This window comes from Sardina pilchardus, chromosome 20 (genome assembly GCF_963854185.1).
Source record: "Sardina pilchardus chromosome 20, fSarPil1.1, whole genome shotgun sequence".
In the NCBI taxonomy this organism is placed as follows: domain Eukaryota; kingdom Metazoa; phylum Chordata; class Actinopteri; order Clupeiformes; family Clupeidae; genus Sardina; species Sardina pilchardus.
This window is the reverse complement of record NC_085013.1, coordinates 30,234,951-30,253,075: the sequence shown is the minus strand read 5'-3', so window position 1 is coordinate 30,253,075 and position 18,125 is coordinate 30,234,951. Positions and strand designations below refer to the sequence as shown.

The 18,125-nt window shown below is 40.0% G+C and overlaps 1 protein-coding gene across 1 annotated transcript; it reads right to left on the bottom strand.

Moving 5' to 3' along the window:
- Positions 1-2,918: 2,918 nt before the first annotated feature.
- Positions 2,919-4,997, bottom strand: LOC134067132 (uncharacterized). The gene has a single exon (XM_062522206.1). It carries the CDS (start codon positions 4,995-4,997, stop codon positions 2,919-2,921), a length of 2,079 nt encoding a protein of 692 aa, XP_062378190.1.
- Positions 4,998-18,125: the final 13,128 nt, after the last annotated feature.

Sequence of the window (18,125 nt, the reverse complement as noted above, 5' to 3'; positions counted from 1 at the left end):
TCCAACAGACAACATCTAACAAACATTAAGATAGATCACAAATCCTACATCAATATAATGAACATTGTGACGGTGTTCATATGTGTACAGTATGTGTCCAGTTTAGTAAGTTTTGCATGTCATGTGTCAGTTTGATACATTTTTCATCTTGTGCATGTGTGCTCGTGTGCATGTGTGTGTGTGTGCACGTGTGTGTGTTGATGCAGGAGAAGCAGGAGCTGCGGGAGCAAGGCTATAACAAACGTGCTGAGGACATGGAGAACGAGATGAGAGACCTGAGGAACGAGCAGAAGAGAGAGCAGGAGAGGAGAGAGCAGGAGAAGAAGGGACGTAAATGCTCAATTAGCTAGGGCCGAATTCGGAAAAATTGGGCACTTCTGGAAAAGTTTTTGATTTTTGGCAGGGTGTTAGATATAGGCTTAAGGTTTTAAAAATCCATGGATACAAGTTGGGGTGGCACCCCTAGTGACAGTTATGCATACAGTCCAAAATGGCCCCCACCGAAAAGAGAAAAGGTTATATCTCAGCTTCCTTTACTCTTAAATTGATGTTTAATGTATTTTTTCTACTTTGTTTGATACAAGGAATCGTATTCTGATATATCCTTCTTATTGTAAGACAATTTCCATGTTAAATCTAGTATTATAGTCATATTTAGCTCAAATAAACTGTCAATATACCCGAGACCATATTTTTACCTCCAAGGTATTCTTTCTTTGTTGATTGGACAGGTCACTATCACTATAGTGTCAAAAATCACATGTTGTAACCAAAAGGACCATTGTTGAGGCTTTAAATAAGCACAACTTCAGAACTATACCACAGTGAAGTTATTTGGCTTTTAGTCAGGCAGCCATGGTGTCACACCTGGTTTTTTTTTTGCAGAATCTAGTAGACTAGGGGTACCTCTTAAGATTTAGGAGGGTGCCCGGTGATATCCCTTGGGCAATTTTGTATATTAAGCCTTTCTTGTCCAATGTGTTGTATAAGAGATACTATAGGTGAATAGGGTAAAAAAAATAACAAGCAGATATCACAATGAAACTTCACCAGTTGATTGCTTAGATCAATATGAAAAATAAATGTATTACAAGTTTTCTGTAATTACAGTGCATGGTGTGATGGAAGTATCTCAGTGCATGCCAACTCACTTGATATGTTTTCTAAAGGTCAATATCTTCCTTATGTGACTTGGCATGCATTGAGATACTTCTTTCATACCATACCATTGACAATCATTTGTTCTATAATGTACTTCCATTGAAACGCATTGATTTTGACTTGACTTCATTTCCTCATTTCTGAGGTGATATGAAGTAATATCTAATATTCCCTTTGCATAGGCTTTTGGTATCCAATATAGAAGCAAAATGCAGCAATTATGTTAAAGCTGACTGTACCTATTGTTCAGATTGAGTTTTCTAGAAATATATGCAAATTATTGCATATTTAGGTAAAACTGGTCTCATTTGCATATCTAAACATCACATTTCAGAAAACTTGCGATACAAAATATATTTGCCTTAATGTGAGTAAACAACTGTGAAAGTTTCAATTTGATATCTATAGTTTAAAATTTTACCCATTTCACCTGTAGTAAATCCCAATAGCAAAATGCATTGGAAATTGCTACCTTTGACCTTGAATAAAAGTATGTTCCACTAAATATAAATGGGTAGATTTTTAATATGTGATGCAGGAGGGTTTAAGGATCAATAAAAAGTATGAACCATTACTATTGCAATTAGTTTAAGTTTTGGCCCTTTTTTGAGCTAGATTGACTGGCCTAAGTGATCAGTCACCACTAAGACGTCGACAGTTCTGTTCTTCGCACCCTGTGCAGTCCAAAAATCAATGCAGACCAACTCTAGGGGCGAAGTTGTTTTGACACTTTCAAAAGAGAGAGATATTATCTCGTTATTTCGAGATGTTACTGTTATCTTGAAATAGCGAGATATTATCTTGAAATATTTTTTTTTTTTTAAGTATATGTACTTATACTTAAATGGCATATAATTAAAGTGTGAATAGACCATTTACTGTATAACTGTACAAATGTAATGTAGGAAACACTGTTTTATAAATGAGGCAAAGCATTTAGTAACATCCCCTCTTGACTAAATCAGTCAAACATCAGGCAAAACTCTCACAAATAATGTATTAGTAAATCCCTAAATAATGGAACAAATCAGGATGGCTGTGAGTCATTTAGTAAGTTTAATATACTGTTATACAGATCTCACAACATTACATTAAAGAAATTAATCAATCATATTAAATAATACAAATCAGACAAATAAATATATAAAGAGTTGATTATAAACTTTAGACTACAGAGAATGGTTGGGGTAGGTATAACTAGATTTTGCTGGGACATTTACAGAAATGTGTCTTTTCTTTATTTATCTCACTAACTTACAAAGCACCCCTCATCAAAAAGATCAGATTTTGGAACCAAAATCCTATAGAATTCCAATAGCAACAATCCTACAGGATTTGGGAATCCTACAAGATTGTCCAAATAAATTCCAAAATCTGATTGGAATCCTATAGGATTGTCAATCCTATAGGATCCTATTAGCTTCAAAATCTTATTGGAATCTGATTGAAATCTTACAGGACTTTTTGATAAGAGAATCTAGATGGTTTGACACTTTGAGGTGAGTTGTTTGATGTTATTGTGCAGCAACAGTGACAGAAGTAGTCCTCTTCATCTTCCAAATGTGTCAAAAGTAGCACGCTTCTTCTAACCCAGCCTCAACATTTTTTTGTTTTGAGTTTTTGTGGAGCAAAATTAGATTGTTCAACTGGAATTTCTGCATAAACGTAACTAAGCTTATACTTATTACTGTTAATCAAATCAAGGTACTGCAGTTTATGGAAAAATGTGGAACAACTCGAAAAAAATGGAACAATTGCTAAACGTAATCATCATCTCCATCTTCTGAACCAAAACCGGCCTGAACTATTTCTTTCATTCTCTCACTCCTCTCAGGCGCAGCAGCAGGCAGAACAGCTTTCAGCCCACTCTCTATTTTTGCCATCCTGGTTTGGGTCTTCATCTCAAATTCCCTCTTGTTCTTCAGGACGAGCTGAAGGATGCCCTTCTGAGCTTCCTGGCAAGACTGCTGAAGCTTGACACGCTCTAAGTCAAACTCTGGCTTCGCCTTATCCATGGCCATAAGCTTGCCCAGGCTGCTCACTCTGTCCATCAGGTATGTGTTGGACACTTCAGTGTAGGTCCCTGAGATCATGTGGACCAGGCTGGCGATGTTGGAGGCTTGAAAGGCCTGGTTGTACAGCATGTCTTTTGCAAAGAGCTTGCCATCATAAGAAAGCTTCTTTGCTTGATCAGCTGTTTGGACAAAGTTGCGCATTGTTGTGCTCAGGCTGCATCTGATGATGTTGGAGACTAACTGGAAGAAGCGCACCATCTTCTCCCACTGCTCTTTGACTCTGCCCATGGCATCCAGACCCTTGACCAGCATCCTGATGGTGGTGTCAAAGTCGATCTCTTTGACCTTGCAATTCTGCATCTCAACCAGGATGTCAGTCAGCTCCTTCTGATTCTTTTCCATGTTCTCCACACTCTTCTCATATAGCTCTTGTGTATGCTTGAGTTGCTCTCTGCTCTGTTCAATGCGGAAATGGGCATTCTCAGACATTTTTTTACTGGCCCAATGCGGATCTGCGTGATTGCTCTCTGTTTTGAACATCATTGGTGGTTTGGGGGTAAGTGCGGGAGCACCTAAGACGGCTTTACTCTTAGAGTCAAAACCATAGGCATCATCATTCAGCTTCTCTATTTTCTCAATGAGCTTTGTCGTTTTCTCTGCATCCCACACAGAATCTGGCTTATATGTATCCATCTTTTTACAGACCTTGATGCCCGATTCACAAAGTGACAAACCTTGTTTTTGTAGTTTACTCAGTGGAATCTTCAAGTTCTCAGAGATCCTTATGAATTGCTTCTCAATCCACTGGGCCTTTGTGCATTTATTTTTCTGGTCATATAGCTCCTTCCAGTTTATTTCACCTCCACTGATATATATTTTGAGTGTTTCTACAAAGTGAATAATCTCTTCAGACTTGCTGCAGATATTCATATCTGAGATCACATCACTTTCATCCTCATCTTCTGCTGGTGTTGTGATGTTCTGGCATGTTTTTGAGACTATCTGTGCTACATCACAAGCTGTTGACACAGGAGAACTTATTAAAGAAGTGATGCCATGCAATATTCCTGTCATGGCACCTGCGTATCCTGCTGCAACATCCATGGCAAGCATGCGCCAGGCAGAGGGAAGGGAATCTATTGATTTCTTGTACTGCTTCTGATCGTTTTCCAGCTGCTTTGACATGTTTTCCATTGCCTTCTTGGATAGTTCATTCAGGTCTGTGGCCGTCTTCTCCCTGATTTTGTTTTCCTCCAGTTTCATCTTCACCTTTTCCAGCTCGTCTCCATAAAAGTGTTCAGCATTGATACAGGCCTCCAACAGCTCCTGGATTATGTTGATGACTTCAGTGTATTTCTGATTAACACCATCTGCCAATGTGACACACTCCTCTGCAATGCTGCGGATGTTTTCCAATTGATTTGGAAGAAGATTTTCTATAACTTCATCGCTGCCATGGAAAAGGATCTTGACAGCTGCCTTCATGTAATCAGGAACTGTGGCCGTGTGGATGCGGATCTGATCCATGTTCTTATGGGCCTCGTTGAAAGCGTGCCAGCCTGAGTTACAGACTTGCATAAGACAGGCCCTGAAGGAGTCTGGGAATTTAATGTGCTTGAAGCCGCCTGGTGGGGGGTTCTTGTTGATGGAGAAGTCATCACATGTGGAGATGAAGACGAGCTCCCCCATGATGGCGATGGAGAGCGGAGCTGGAGTCAGGTACTCCTCCCAGTTGGCATTGGGCTGCATCAGCATCATGCTGGTTTCCCGCATGTCTGCTGCAGTGGTGAGAGATTGAGTGGTCTTTGCAATTTGGTCCATTTTCTGAATAAAAAAGGGAGATTGCTGGTGTTAGTTTAGGAGTTGTCATAGTCAGGGCCAGAGGAAAACATTTGCAATCTGGGCAACTTCCCAGATGCCACACCGTGTTGAGTTAATTCACCTCATTCATGTGGTGGCCATTTTGTAAACGAAGCTACTGATCGGCAGATTTTTTAACTTTACTATTTAAAAGCATGCAAACCGATTGCACTTGCAATTCCCATTACATATTAGTATGTATCCAAAACAAACTAATCCTGTGAGTAAAACTAGTGCTGACAGAGTTGTGGACAGGGCCGCTGCTTCGCTATTTATTTATTATATATAAACATTAGAATATATACTGTATATTACTGTAAGTTAAGCAAAATTTAATCATAGAGTAACAAAATATCAGCAACTACAGATGATTAGCTAAAGCTAAATAAAAACACCAAAACATTAGGATTTTCTGATGACAAAAATATCAGGTTGCACTACTGTTCATATAAAAAGTGACTCAAAAACAACATGTGTATCATCTTAAATCTGCTGTTTATCTGTAAAGCACTTCGTTATTTCATAGCCATCTAGTAGCCTGTGTATTTCACAATGATATGGGAAGCATATCAAACTATTATATTATATTGATTTTGTGGAACATATACAAAACCTTAAATGTCTATATACTCTAATCATAGCCTAACGTTACACATTAAACAAAACCATGAGGCATTTTGTAAATGACCAAAAGTAAAGATAGCCTAGCACATTTTGGCCCAACCAAATGAAATTGAATGGAGATATTACATGCATGTGCCTTAAATAAGAGTTCCAAAATAATACTCACTATTCTTGATACATTCATCTGCCTGTCTAACTCCTGTCTAATCTCTGTTCGCTGATCACGTTGTATCACCACAGCCTATGCCTAAAAGCTTTGGACTGAAGCAGCAGTGCTAATCTTGCAGTGCACTTTACACAAACTGCTAACTAGAATTTTGTTGACTTCCTATAGGGCGCCAGATATCTACATGGACAACTGCCAACTATTTGCAAACATGTTACATTGTCACATGCATTGTGAAATCTAGATTTCATATAATTAAGGGCTTAGAGCTAACATAAAATCCAACTGCTGCTAGGCGATCTAGCCTAGGTTGCTGACATTAGCTAGCATTAGCACGTTAGCCACCATGACCTATGTTTGGATTTTTTTTGAACGGCAGTCAATGGAGAAAGATAAATTATTTTCTGGCTGATTGTCTTGTGCCTTGAATTACCCAGATAGATAGATAGATAGATAGATACTTTATTGATCCCCAAGGGGAAATTCAAGGTCCCAGCAGCTTAAGACACCACACACAACATACAGTACAATGTAAACAATGTAAACAGGAAGATTAAAAAGCAAATCAACAATCAACAATCAACAATGACTAAAGGAGCAGTAGAATACTATAGATAAGGTATGCATGAATGTACTGAGGATTGGTACTGTGATCCAGTCTGAGGTGTGTGTCAAGGTGGTAGTGCAAATAAGTCCAACAGTGCAACAGTGCAAGATAAAATTCTAGTGACCAGTAATAAATATGTACAGTACAAAATGTAAGCATAGTAATAATAATAACAGTACTAATATAAATATATGGACAATTAAAATAAACTTAACATAGTAATAATATAAGAGTTAGACATGAGTGTAGACATGTAAGTCATGCCATGTAAGTGTATAAGAGGGTGGAGGTGCAGATATACTATGCATAGAAGTCCAACTCTCCTTTTCCCTTCAGTGAAGCATTGTACAGTTGTATGGCCCTGGGTACAAATGACTTTCTCAGTCTGTCTGTTGTGCATGTCATGGAGCGTAGTCTCCAGCTGATCAAGCTCTTCTGCTGTATGATAATGCTGTAGAGTGGATGACAGTCATTGTCCAGGATGCTGTGTAGCTTGTTCAGGGTCCTTTTGTCTGATACTGAAGTGATGCACTCCAGATCAGCTCCCACAACAGAGCCAGCCTTCCCATATGATCAACCCATATGATGTTTGTCAATTTGAATGACAATTTTTCATGTAAAGACATTTTAAATGTATTTCGTAACTATTGAATTACAACATTGCGAAAGATTGTAATTCCAACGACTAAAACCCATCAGTCGCGCTAGTGAAATTTAGCCCCACTCACAGCCACACCGGACTGTACAGGCATTCCAGCAACAGGTCTTACTTGATACCATGAGTCAGAGGATTAAACACATTAGATAAGTTGTATTCATTCATAGACTGTACAAAACCATTTCATTGTGATAGTGACCGTTTGAGACGAGAGATGTAGTCCACTGAACGGATTTGCACAAAACTAACATAACTTTTAAAGTCTAACGAACAACAGAACTTTACTGAAAAATCTTTTAAATTCCCACACATCATATGTAAAATGCACGGTCCAATTCGAACGGGACCAACAAATAATTGTTATCTCTCCATTGACTCCAGTTCATAATATTTCGAGAGATAGGTCCCATGGACTGGAAGTAGAAGGGCCTGACTCAGCTCCATATTGCCTCGTACTTCCTATTATGAATCACCATTCAAATTCAGCTTGAATAAAGATTATTATTATTATTATGGTAAACTTCAGGCAGAATGACGCGCCAATTTGAAAACGCAAGAACTTTGAATGCTGTACCATTTCAGGGAAGCGGGGGGGGGGGGGGGGGGACGACTCTTTTTATTAGATAAAAACATATAATTTGCCCAAATTGAGTGATAGAGTACAAAATTAAGAAAGAACAACGATGGGACTGTTCATAACTCATTTCTATATTTTTTTAATGTAATAATATATTATTTATCATAACTTTTTTTTAGCAGCCTTGATTTTGGAGGGTACTTGGGGAACCTACGCACTCTGCGTACTCTGCATTTGGGGAACGGCTGCCCTGGTTGTCGACAGGCATAGATCTGTAGAAGTAGTGTTGGTGTCTACCATGTGTCATCCACACGTGTGCTACATATGGTTGGTGCTTAATGAAGTTCCCCATTCATCACTGTGCAGCACTTTTACTTTCACCCACTCTTAAGCACTACCCTTTTATGTAGCATGTCGTTGATGTTCTACCCACAACATTAGGGTGTTTTGTATATCTATGTATCGTGTGATGCAGCAACATGAATTACGCAACAACAGTATTTATAACCGTTAGTGTCACTGCCACTTAATTGTAATTAAAAATGTTTTTAAGGATCAAGGATTAATATGTGACATTTTTACAAATATGTGGGCCAGGACTGTGGCATTCTGGAAATGCATTGTGGGGAATGTAACATTTGTTAGCACCCCTTTAATACACATGTTGTGATTGCTAAACACATAATATACTTGACTTAATGACCAAGATAGGTTAAATAGGAATTCTCAGTAGTGTAAGTATTACACTAAGTAAGTTCTTGTTTGCACAGCTTGCAATTCTTGCTCCAGATTGGTCTGCAATTTCAAGGCAATCGTTTTTTTTTTTCTTAAACTAAGGTTAACTAACAGTTTAGGTAAGGTTAACTAACTAACTTCACAGTGTAGGACAACTTCAGCAGAGTTATACTAATTAAACATTTATGTAAGAATAGCTATTCGATTTTAAAGTGTATGGAGCAAGGTATGACTGACCTTAGTTTCAGCTGAAGCCTCCTGATTGGGACTTGGGTTGTGTGTCAGATTGAAGTGATATAATAGTGTGGACAGCAACTTTATGAAGGGTTAAAGCTGAAAGTGAAACTTGTACACATGTTTAGCCACACATCAGTAAATGAACAAAGCTCTTTGCCCTGCTCTCTGTCTCCACACCCTGTTTATCTGTGAATGTATGAGAGGAATGTGTTATCCACTGCAAAACATAGAATGACACTTGTGCTTGTGTGTTCAATATGTGATGTGAGGTTGTGCTCAAGTTCAAGGAAGGAGACCTTAATATTTATAATAAAAGGACACCTCACCCTTGAGACGACTAGGCTACCTTGGAGTAGCCTATCAATGTAGCCTATAGGCCTATTAGCTTAGTTTGAAGTAAACCGTAGCTTTTATAACATATTAGTCAGCCGTTGCAATGCTGACAAAAAATAGCGAGTCTGTGTATTTATAAAATGTATGTATTTACAGAATACACCTTTGTGTAGCATCATTTATGTTTATTTTTCAATGAGACCAAGTCTCTCAAAACAAGAGAAAGGTGCAAAACATTGTTTCACAACAAATAGCCATCTGTTAGCTGAGGTTTGCGATGGATTGACAGTTGGTCGGAAAAGTGGACAGATTATAACGTTCTGTTTTTGTGTTACTAATTGTGTTTTCATCCAACCTTGTAATGCATATTTTAACTATTCATATAAGAAATACCGGTTAGAATTAAAATGTCTAATGCGCATAGATATTTGATTCGCTAGAGGAGGGTGGACTAACTTTCGATGCGCCTAAGGTATGATGTTAATGAAGTTGATGGAAACGGTTGATTCGCATACCGTGACGTAACCTTCAGAGAATCTCAGAAGACTCGCGCCAGCAGGCCACAAGAGATTCTCCCACCCACTGTTGGTCAGTGCGCACCCCCGCCCCCGAACCGCATCGTGACACACTTGTCATTTTCCTTGTAGACAGACCCTTGGATACACTAGACAGGCAACTGTGTTCTGTTCCCAGAGCATGCTTTCTCTGGCAATGATCTGCAAGGTTAGGACCTCCTTGACGAGGAAATTGCTGATCATTTACAATTGAACAATTGAATAGTATAGGCTAATGGAACCATGGACGGAAAGAAAAAGAAATTAGATTTCCAGATGATCAAATAAAGAGGCATGCAGTTAGAGGGAGTGCTGTCAGCGTGCATATGTGCATGTCTGCACAAGTCAAATGGAACCACTGGAGATGGCCTATGAAGAAGCAACAGACAACGTTATTTAAAACTAAGAACAAAGCGGAAACTTGTTGTCCATGAAAACAGCATAGAGACTAGTAAGTCTAATCCAAAATTTGAAATATAAATTGACACTAGTTAGTTTGGTAGGCCTATATGCAACACAATTACCTTTTCTTTATGAGTGGAGAATGTATCGTAAATAAATAAATGTTCTTCCTTAAATACAGGGGGCGTAAGTATTTGACCCATATGTTAAATTCCCATAGGAGCAGGAGGATTTTTTGCTCTTTGCCCTGCCCTCTATCTCCACACCCTATATTTATCTGTGAATATCTGTGAGGAATGTGTTATCCACTGCAAAACATAGAATGACACAGTTGACCTTTCGCATTACTGATATGACTTGTTTATGAGCATAATAGGTCTAGGCCAGGGATGGGCAACTTTCATGACTAAGAGGGCCACATTTTTTTATCATCACCATCAGAGGGCCACATGTGACCGCACGTACACTACCGCTTATCTGACACGAGAGAAGCTGCAAAATAACTAAGAACAACACATGTATGTCTGTATGTTTATTGAACCAACATATAATTTTATATTTTGTTCATGCTCAAATGCATTTGAACACGTCTAGGTTCTTTTTTTTTTTTTAAAGTATATTGTTTGGGCTTTTATGCCTTTTTTAATGATAGGACAGTTGAGAGAGGAAGTGAGTTGGAGAGAGTGTTGGGGTGGGATCCGGAAAGGACCACGGGGCGGGAGTCGAACCTGGGTCGCCGGTGTGCGGTGCAGGTGCCCCAGCCAGTCGCGCCACGGCTGGGGCCTAGGTTCTTTTTTTTAACAACAAATACAAGAAGTATTTCACAGCCATGAGTGATAAAACTTTTTTTCACATAAATCACCATTCAATGATGGCACAAAACTGAAAAACAGTGGCCCAAAATTAAGTGCAACAATTAGCCTCATATTCAGTGCATTTTTGCTCCCACTCCATTTTTAAGAATTTACACACCTTTCCACTATTAATGTGCCCTATAGCCTACCTCTCCCACAACATGGAAAGCATAAATCCGGTTCTTTTTTAATGAAATACTTGGACCTTCGCCTGCTGATGCACAGTAGGCTGAATATGAATGTCAATCTCAGCTTTCCCTCGACATGATCATTAATGTCAAAAATTCTGCGTGTCACCCTGTGACGGGACAAAGATACCATTTAAAAGTTTGCACGATATCATCATTAAGCTTTGGCCATTTCCCCAGCACACACCTTAGCAATTCTCTGACAATGGCTTCTTTGCTTTAGCAAGCTCAAACGAAACTAACTAAGACGCTTGAAGTGCGGATTCCTGTGTAGTTGAAGAATAAAAAGTCGCTGTTGTTGGTGTACTTTTAATTTGAGGTCGGCCGCGACCGGCCCTTCAGCTCCGGTTAACTGATATTTACCTCCGCCAAGGAGGTTATGTTTTCATCTGGGTTTGGTTTGTCTGTCTGTTTGTTTGTTCACAAGATAACTCAAAAAGTTATGGATGGATTTCGACGAAATTATCAGGGAAGGTCTGAAATGACCTAAAGAAGAAACGGTTACATTTTGGGAGTGATCCGTATAAGCCAACCGTCTGGATCCAAAAAAGCGGTTTTCGCTATCGTTTTTTATGTTTTCCCTTGGCGGAGGTCTGTGCGGTGGTCTGTCTCTTTTCCAAAAGAAAACCTGATAGCTAGCAGATTTCCGTGCCAGATAATTATCAGTGCAGTGTTTGTTAGATAGTCCTGACCCACACACCATGACGAAATCGAAAGTAAAGTAGAAAGTTGTTCAAATATACAGTATGGTGCTGTTTTGATGTGACTCCCTTTGCACTCTGATCCTAATAAAGTCAGCTGTTAAAAGTCCAACAGGGCAAAGCAATGAACTCTGTGCAGGTAACTCATGGGCTGTTCCATGCAGGTGATGGTGCTCTGTTGATGAATGGAATCAGATGGACAGTGAGCTTAGGCATGCTGGGGGTTATGGGAGATGGTTGGGAAGTAGTGTATAGGGGAATGATAGCAACACACTCTCTTAGGCATGCCGGGGGTGATGGGAGATGGCTGGGAAGTAGTGTATAGGGGAATGGTAGCAACACACTCTCTTAGGCATGAGTGTGTCAGCGGTGGCTGGTGGTGTTGGTTGCTGTTCATGTGATAGAGGGAAATGAAGAGAGTGACGGTGTTAAGCCCACATTATGGTTATGGAAATCATTTAACACTCAGAGTGACGGTGTTAAGCCCACATTATGGTTATGGAAATCATTTAACACTCAGAGGTCCGGGGCCTTTCAGGCACTATGAGGCAGTCTGCTACACTTACAGAATAGATGGGCAAAGAGTAATTAAAAAAAAATCATACTAAAACACACAAAGGAAGCATAAGTCAAGGTAAAATCATTTAACACTAAAGAATAATTAATAGGAAAACATAGAAGACTCAAGGTGGAATAATTAAAAGACATATACAGATCTTGTTAAAATGAAGAACTCTGTGAATCAATCCTAATCATCTGCCGTCACAGGTGCTTCTCAGTATACCAGGAGGATCACATAGGAAGGAGACTGGAGCACACTGATCTCACTTGCAGTCTTTTATTGGTGCAAACAGAAAAGTGACTAAGTGACTAAGATTTCTGGTCATTTTCCCTTCTAAAACGTGTCTCTTCTCAAGTTAGAAAGTGCAATAAGACCAACTTAAAATGAAATCTGCCGTTTTTCTTGGCTGATTTGACATGGAACTATATTCTCATCTGGCATAATAATCAAGGAAAGTTGCAAACGTACCATGGGCGCAGTGATTTCACGCACTACTGCTTGTTGCTTATGGGGACTATTTTCAGATGCTGTGTTATATCACTGCACTTAGACGCAGTGATATCCTCACTCCAAAGTGAAACTGAAAGTGCAAGAGTGATATCACTGTGCCGAGTCGAACTGCTCCCAAGTGTTATTCCGCCACACAACATAGTTATCCCTCTTACCCGCTTGGAAATGCACCACGTTTTATTTTGTCTCACCATACTTGGTTGTGTGACTACTCGTGTCACTGTATTTTAATAGGGAAGACATGGAGATCTTTGGTCATTTCTAAATTCATCTCTGTTTGGATCCTAATGAATGAACTGGACTAGCTAAGTGCTATCAAAGTAGCGCCGTGCGCCAGAGCCCGTGAGTGCACGCATTGAAACGTGAGAGGTATGTACAGTATCAACTCGTCTTAGTTAAGGGAATAACGTAGTTTAATATGAAAAAACTGTGGAGTTTTCTTTTAACGTGTGACTCTTCACACTCAAAAAATAGTTTTGAGTTTGAGAAAAAGTTAGCATACAAATGTATTCAGGTTTGCCTTTCTCGCTATCTCGTATTAATCAATAAAAGATATATGTTTTATTTGTGCTAACTTGGCTGTCTGCTTGTTGTAGCCTGTGCGCTGTAATACAAATAATATGTGAATAGGCGGCACACTTGGGGGAGAATTGCCAAATTAATTGTGAATTAGATGTAAACAAAGACCCAAATTTAGAATAGCAAACATATTCGGCATTGCAAAGACTTAATTATGAGTTATTTGTACACTATTAGCACTTGTGGTTTAGTGTCTAGTTCCATTTGAATAGACCATCTTTGATAAGTATTATTAGGGGTGAATAACTGTTCTTGTGGTACCACCTTACAAGCCCCATACTGAGCCATGCATATTTAAGTCATAATTCATATGCAACAACTTATTTAACTATGAATAAGAGGTAATTAGGAGCTTACATGGGGTGCAGCAATTCATCTGCAGAAGAATAACAATACGAGTAATCCTGAGAAGAACAATAAAGGATTATACTTCACAATTGCTACAACAATGATGAAACAAAAAACAAGCAACAAGATAACCAAAAAGTTCTTGTCTCTATTGCCAGCACTGCCTTGAAGTTGACGGTGGGGGATTGAAACAGTTTCTTGGTGTTTTGAGCCCCCAACGTTGTCTTCAAGGCAGCGCTGCCTGGAGGGCTCGAGGGATAAGCATGGGTTAAGGTTAGGGTTAGGGGTAGGATTAAGTGCCTTTAAGTCAACAGTGGCAGCGCTGCCTGGAAGACGACGTTGGAGGCTCAAAACACCATCGAGCAGTGAAACACCGTGGAGACCATCTGAATTCTCAGTGGAAGCAGCAAGCTCCTTTAATTCCCTGTGGTGGTTCTTCATATCCTCCATCAGGCTCTTGATGCCCTCCGAGAGCATCAGCTCATCTCCAGCGATCTGCCCCAGTGCTGAGGTCATCTCCTCCATCACCTTCATCACAGGCTCCAGCAGGATCAGGCGTCGAGTCTGCAGCTCCGCCGCATTCGCCACCCCACTCAGCTGGCCCAGATGACGGACAGCTTGTCTAATTTTCGCCTGGACATCAGACACATCCTTCCGCTTCTTAGATAAATCCTTCAGTGCATAATCTGTCTTATCCCTGTCACTCTTAAGGTTTTGGATCTCACATTGAGCTTGCTGGATCTTAGACTCATACTCAACCACTTTGTTAGAGAGTTTTGATACATTATGGTCAGAGTTCTCAACCTCTCTCTCAGCATTGTCCACAGCATTAGCAGCCCGATTCATGTCTGCTCGCCCAACACCAACCATGATTGATCCTAAAGGAACATTAGCAACATTTAGATTGTTACTTTGATAATAGTAATACTGTAAGTTCACATTCTCGATTGTGAATGCACCTTATTTTGTATTGTCAAGGAAAACAAATATTTCCAAAAGCTCAGGCTCTATTTTACTCACCGGCAATTGTTCCCACAACTGGGACAAGCATGAGACCAAGCCCAACATTTCGCACAGTCTTGGCGCCATCTCTCTTCTTTCTCATGCTGGCTAATGCATCCCCTGCTGACTTCAGGTTGCTCTCCTCTGTCTGTAGAGCATCCGTGTAATCATTTAGATGGGATCTGTAAGACGTCTGCTGTAATTCCAGGTCGTCTAACACCCTCTCTAACTGCTTGTTCTGCCTGGCTAAATCACTCTGCTTGTCAATGAGATGCTCAGTCTCCGAATTCAGGTGTTGAAGCTTATCATCGACTGTCTGCTCTGACTTCCCTAACGCCTGCTTCATGCACTCAATGTGTTCCCTGATCTCATGAAAGGTCTGGCATCCAGGAAGGACAATGTCTGCACCCACACTGAGAAGCATCTCTGCAACAGTGTTGAAGGAATGGAGCCCACTTTTCAGGGGACCCATTACAGCCACAGCCAGTTCCCTCAAATCCGAGTGCTGCACGCCAACAGACCTGTGGGTTCAGAAAGGACAGGGTTAGACCAGGCCTAGGCCGAGCACAGTTTAGCTAAGTGGATCTGCTAAATGAGCAACTAAATTATACAATGTGATCCTTACTTCATTGGGCTGTGTTTGGAGCAACTGGGTTCAGTTTTCCAAGCTTCCAAGTCTCCACAATTGCTGGACCGACCAATTCTGGAAGGAACTCGTCTATGTGACATGATATGAGTATATCTTCAAGGAGAGCAAAGATGGCATACATTACTTGCTATGACTGACAAACCATTGTATTACATTGTATGGCCGCCCCTTGAACAGAATTCCACAAAACTTGGCGTGCATTTAGAGCAGGGGTCTCCAACGTGGTGCCCGCGAGACGCATATGAGGCGCCCGCAGCGCACCTTCTAAAAATAGCCCACAAGTCGTCTGCAGATCACCCTCTAAAAACATCCTCCGTTGAGACGTTTTTAATCATTTAACTATAGACAAGAACCATTTTAAGAATGTATGTAGACAACAATCTGTAGCCTTAACTACATTAACATTAACTTGGTGGTGATACCTTAAGTTGTAGGCCTGGCTGGTTAACTTTTAGCCTTTGGTTCAGAATACCTTTCCCATTCAATCGACAACGGAAGTGGAGCGCATATACATGCTGCTCGCACACATGCAGAAAAAACAAGCTCGCTCGTCTGGTGTAGCAAATGGAAGCATGTCTTCGCGAAAGTTCTGTGCCCATTCCGTGTTTGTCCCATACGGTTTGTGCATGATTGTTCAAGGACTGAAAAACGTTTGCTTTACTGTAGCGCACGGGCCTTTTCTCCTCCGTGTAGCACTGGAAATCGTGTGGGATGTAGGCTATGCCATGATCCAATTAACCTACCGGGCGCAACATGTTGTCAGATCATGGAGACGTGCAATAACTATAAAAGGTGTCTTCATAAGTTAGGGAGGGTGGTGTTGGTGATTGCTATTGAAATGTAAAAAAAAAAAAAAAACAGTTGTCCACTGAAATCAACAGCCTCAAAATTCTTAATGGTGAATAATGCCTTAAGAATGTAGCTAACCTAAATTATTAGTTGCACAAAACATTTTTTTTGTTGTTGTTAAAAATAAATATTAGGTTCCCCATGCAAACTTTGAAATGAACAAACTGAACAAGATGTTGGTAGTGTTGCATATTGATATTAAAATATTGAAGAATCAGATGAAAATACAGTTGTTTAAAATATATAAAGGCGTATGGGCCTACAGCACATAATATTGATAATTTGACATTGTAAATCATCCACTATTTAGGAGGGTTACCCTCGCATAAAAGGTTGTGAGGGGCTGTTCGCTTCAAATGGGTAGCCCTCCATATGATTTTGAGTTCTTCCGGTAGCCCTCATCCCCAAAAAGGTTGGAGACCCCTGATTTAGAGAGTGTCATAATGATCCTACACGGCCAAGTTCGTGCAGTTTTGACCATGTCAGGTCAGAAATACCTGCGTTTACAACACCTCATTTTTGCTTTTTCCTATTTAAGGTGGCGCTATACTGTATGAAATGAGTGATTATGGGTTGATACCACCTTTCGGGGGATCCAGTCCAGTGGGGGTGCGACGGATCAAAACGAAAAACAATGATGCCATGCTATGCTTGGGGGTCAAGTTTCGTGCCCCCCGGTCTTTCAGTGTCCCAGGACTCCTTGACGGAAAATTGCACATGCGAAAAAAAATAATCTGACTAAACCTACAGTATGACCACCGTTTCACTGCCTGGCGGTCATAATAATAAATATTTATTTATTTATTTTTGTGATTGCCTCCTCTGATGCTGCTCTACAGGGATTTTTATAGATTACAGTAATTACAGTTATCACCCTTTAGAGAAATGTTGTCTATCCTATGAATGCTAAGACCAATCATTTTATAGGCTATTGTGACCCTTTCCCAGCAAAAGAAGCCTATTTGATCTTGAATGTGCTTCAGTAGCACAGCAAATGCATCCAGCACTTTGGTGAAAATAAGTATTGGCTCTCATTAGTCTCTCACACATGACAATGCCACCCATGATTGTTGGCTATGGGTCATTGCTTGTATGAGTATAACTCACTAGTAGCCTAGTTTTCAGATCGGCTACAATGTAAACAAATGGCCTTTTTTTTTTAAAACATATTCATCTTTACTAGGAAGCTACAGGTTGTACACACACACACACAATCAGAGTAAAATTCAGCATGACTAACCTTTAAAGCTTTAGAGAGTTGAGGCTGCTTCTGCTCCTGAAGAGGACTGTGGCGTGGTCGTGTGTCTGTGGCAGACTGAAGTGGCAGCTGAGCAGCTTTATCAAGGGCAAAGTTGAAAGTGAAACATATTCTGTAATCATATTTTCTTGGTTGTATGTCTGTTTTAAACAAAACATTCAGTATGCGTTTACTGTTATGCAGTTTTACATTACATTAAATTACATTACATGCTTTCTTTGATGTGAATCTGGTCACATACACACTCTATGCACCAAATTGCAAACCTGAATCTTGAGTGTTTGAGTGTTTACACATGTGAATTTTATGTGCATGTAATTGATAATTTGTATGTATTGTATTTCAACAGCAATGTTCAGAAGTTAAGTGATAGTGCACCTGTTTGGTGTTTTAGCATCGCTAAAAATCGTAAAGATTCTCATTTCAAAGCATTCAGATAATGAGCTTTGAGCAACAGTATCGTATATTTGGTTGAACCCATTATCTAGCTCAGCCTGCCCCATGCTTCACTCTGATCAGGTCTACTTCACTTCCCCTCCTCTTGGGAGCAGCAGTGGGGGGTAATTACTTCCCACATTCTATATTTATCATAATGCTCTAATACTGTCATCTAGTGGAGTGGAGGGGTAATACAGTGGAGGCCAAATGCAAGTAAATACATACAGTTCACTTCAGTCACCTCTGAAATTTCAGAAA

Coding starts and splice junctions, on each gene's coding strand:
- LOC134067132 (XM_062522206.1), bottom strand. CDS start 4,997: ATGGACCAAATTGCAAAGACCACTCAATCTCTCACCACTGCAGCAGAC.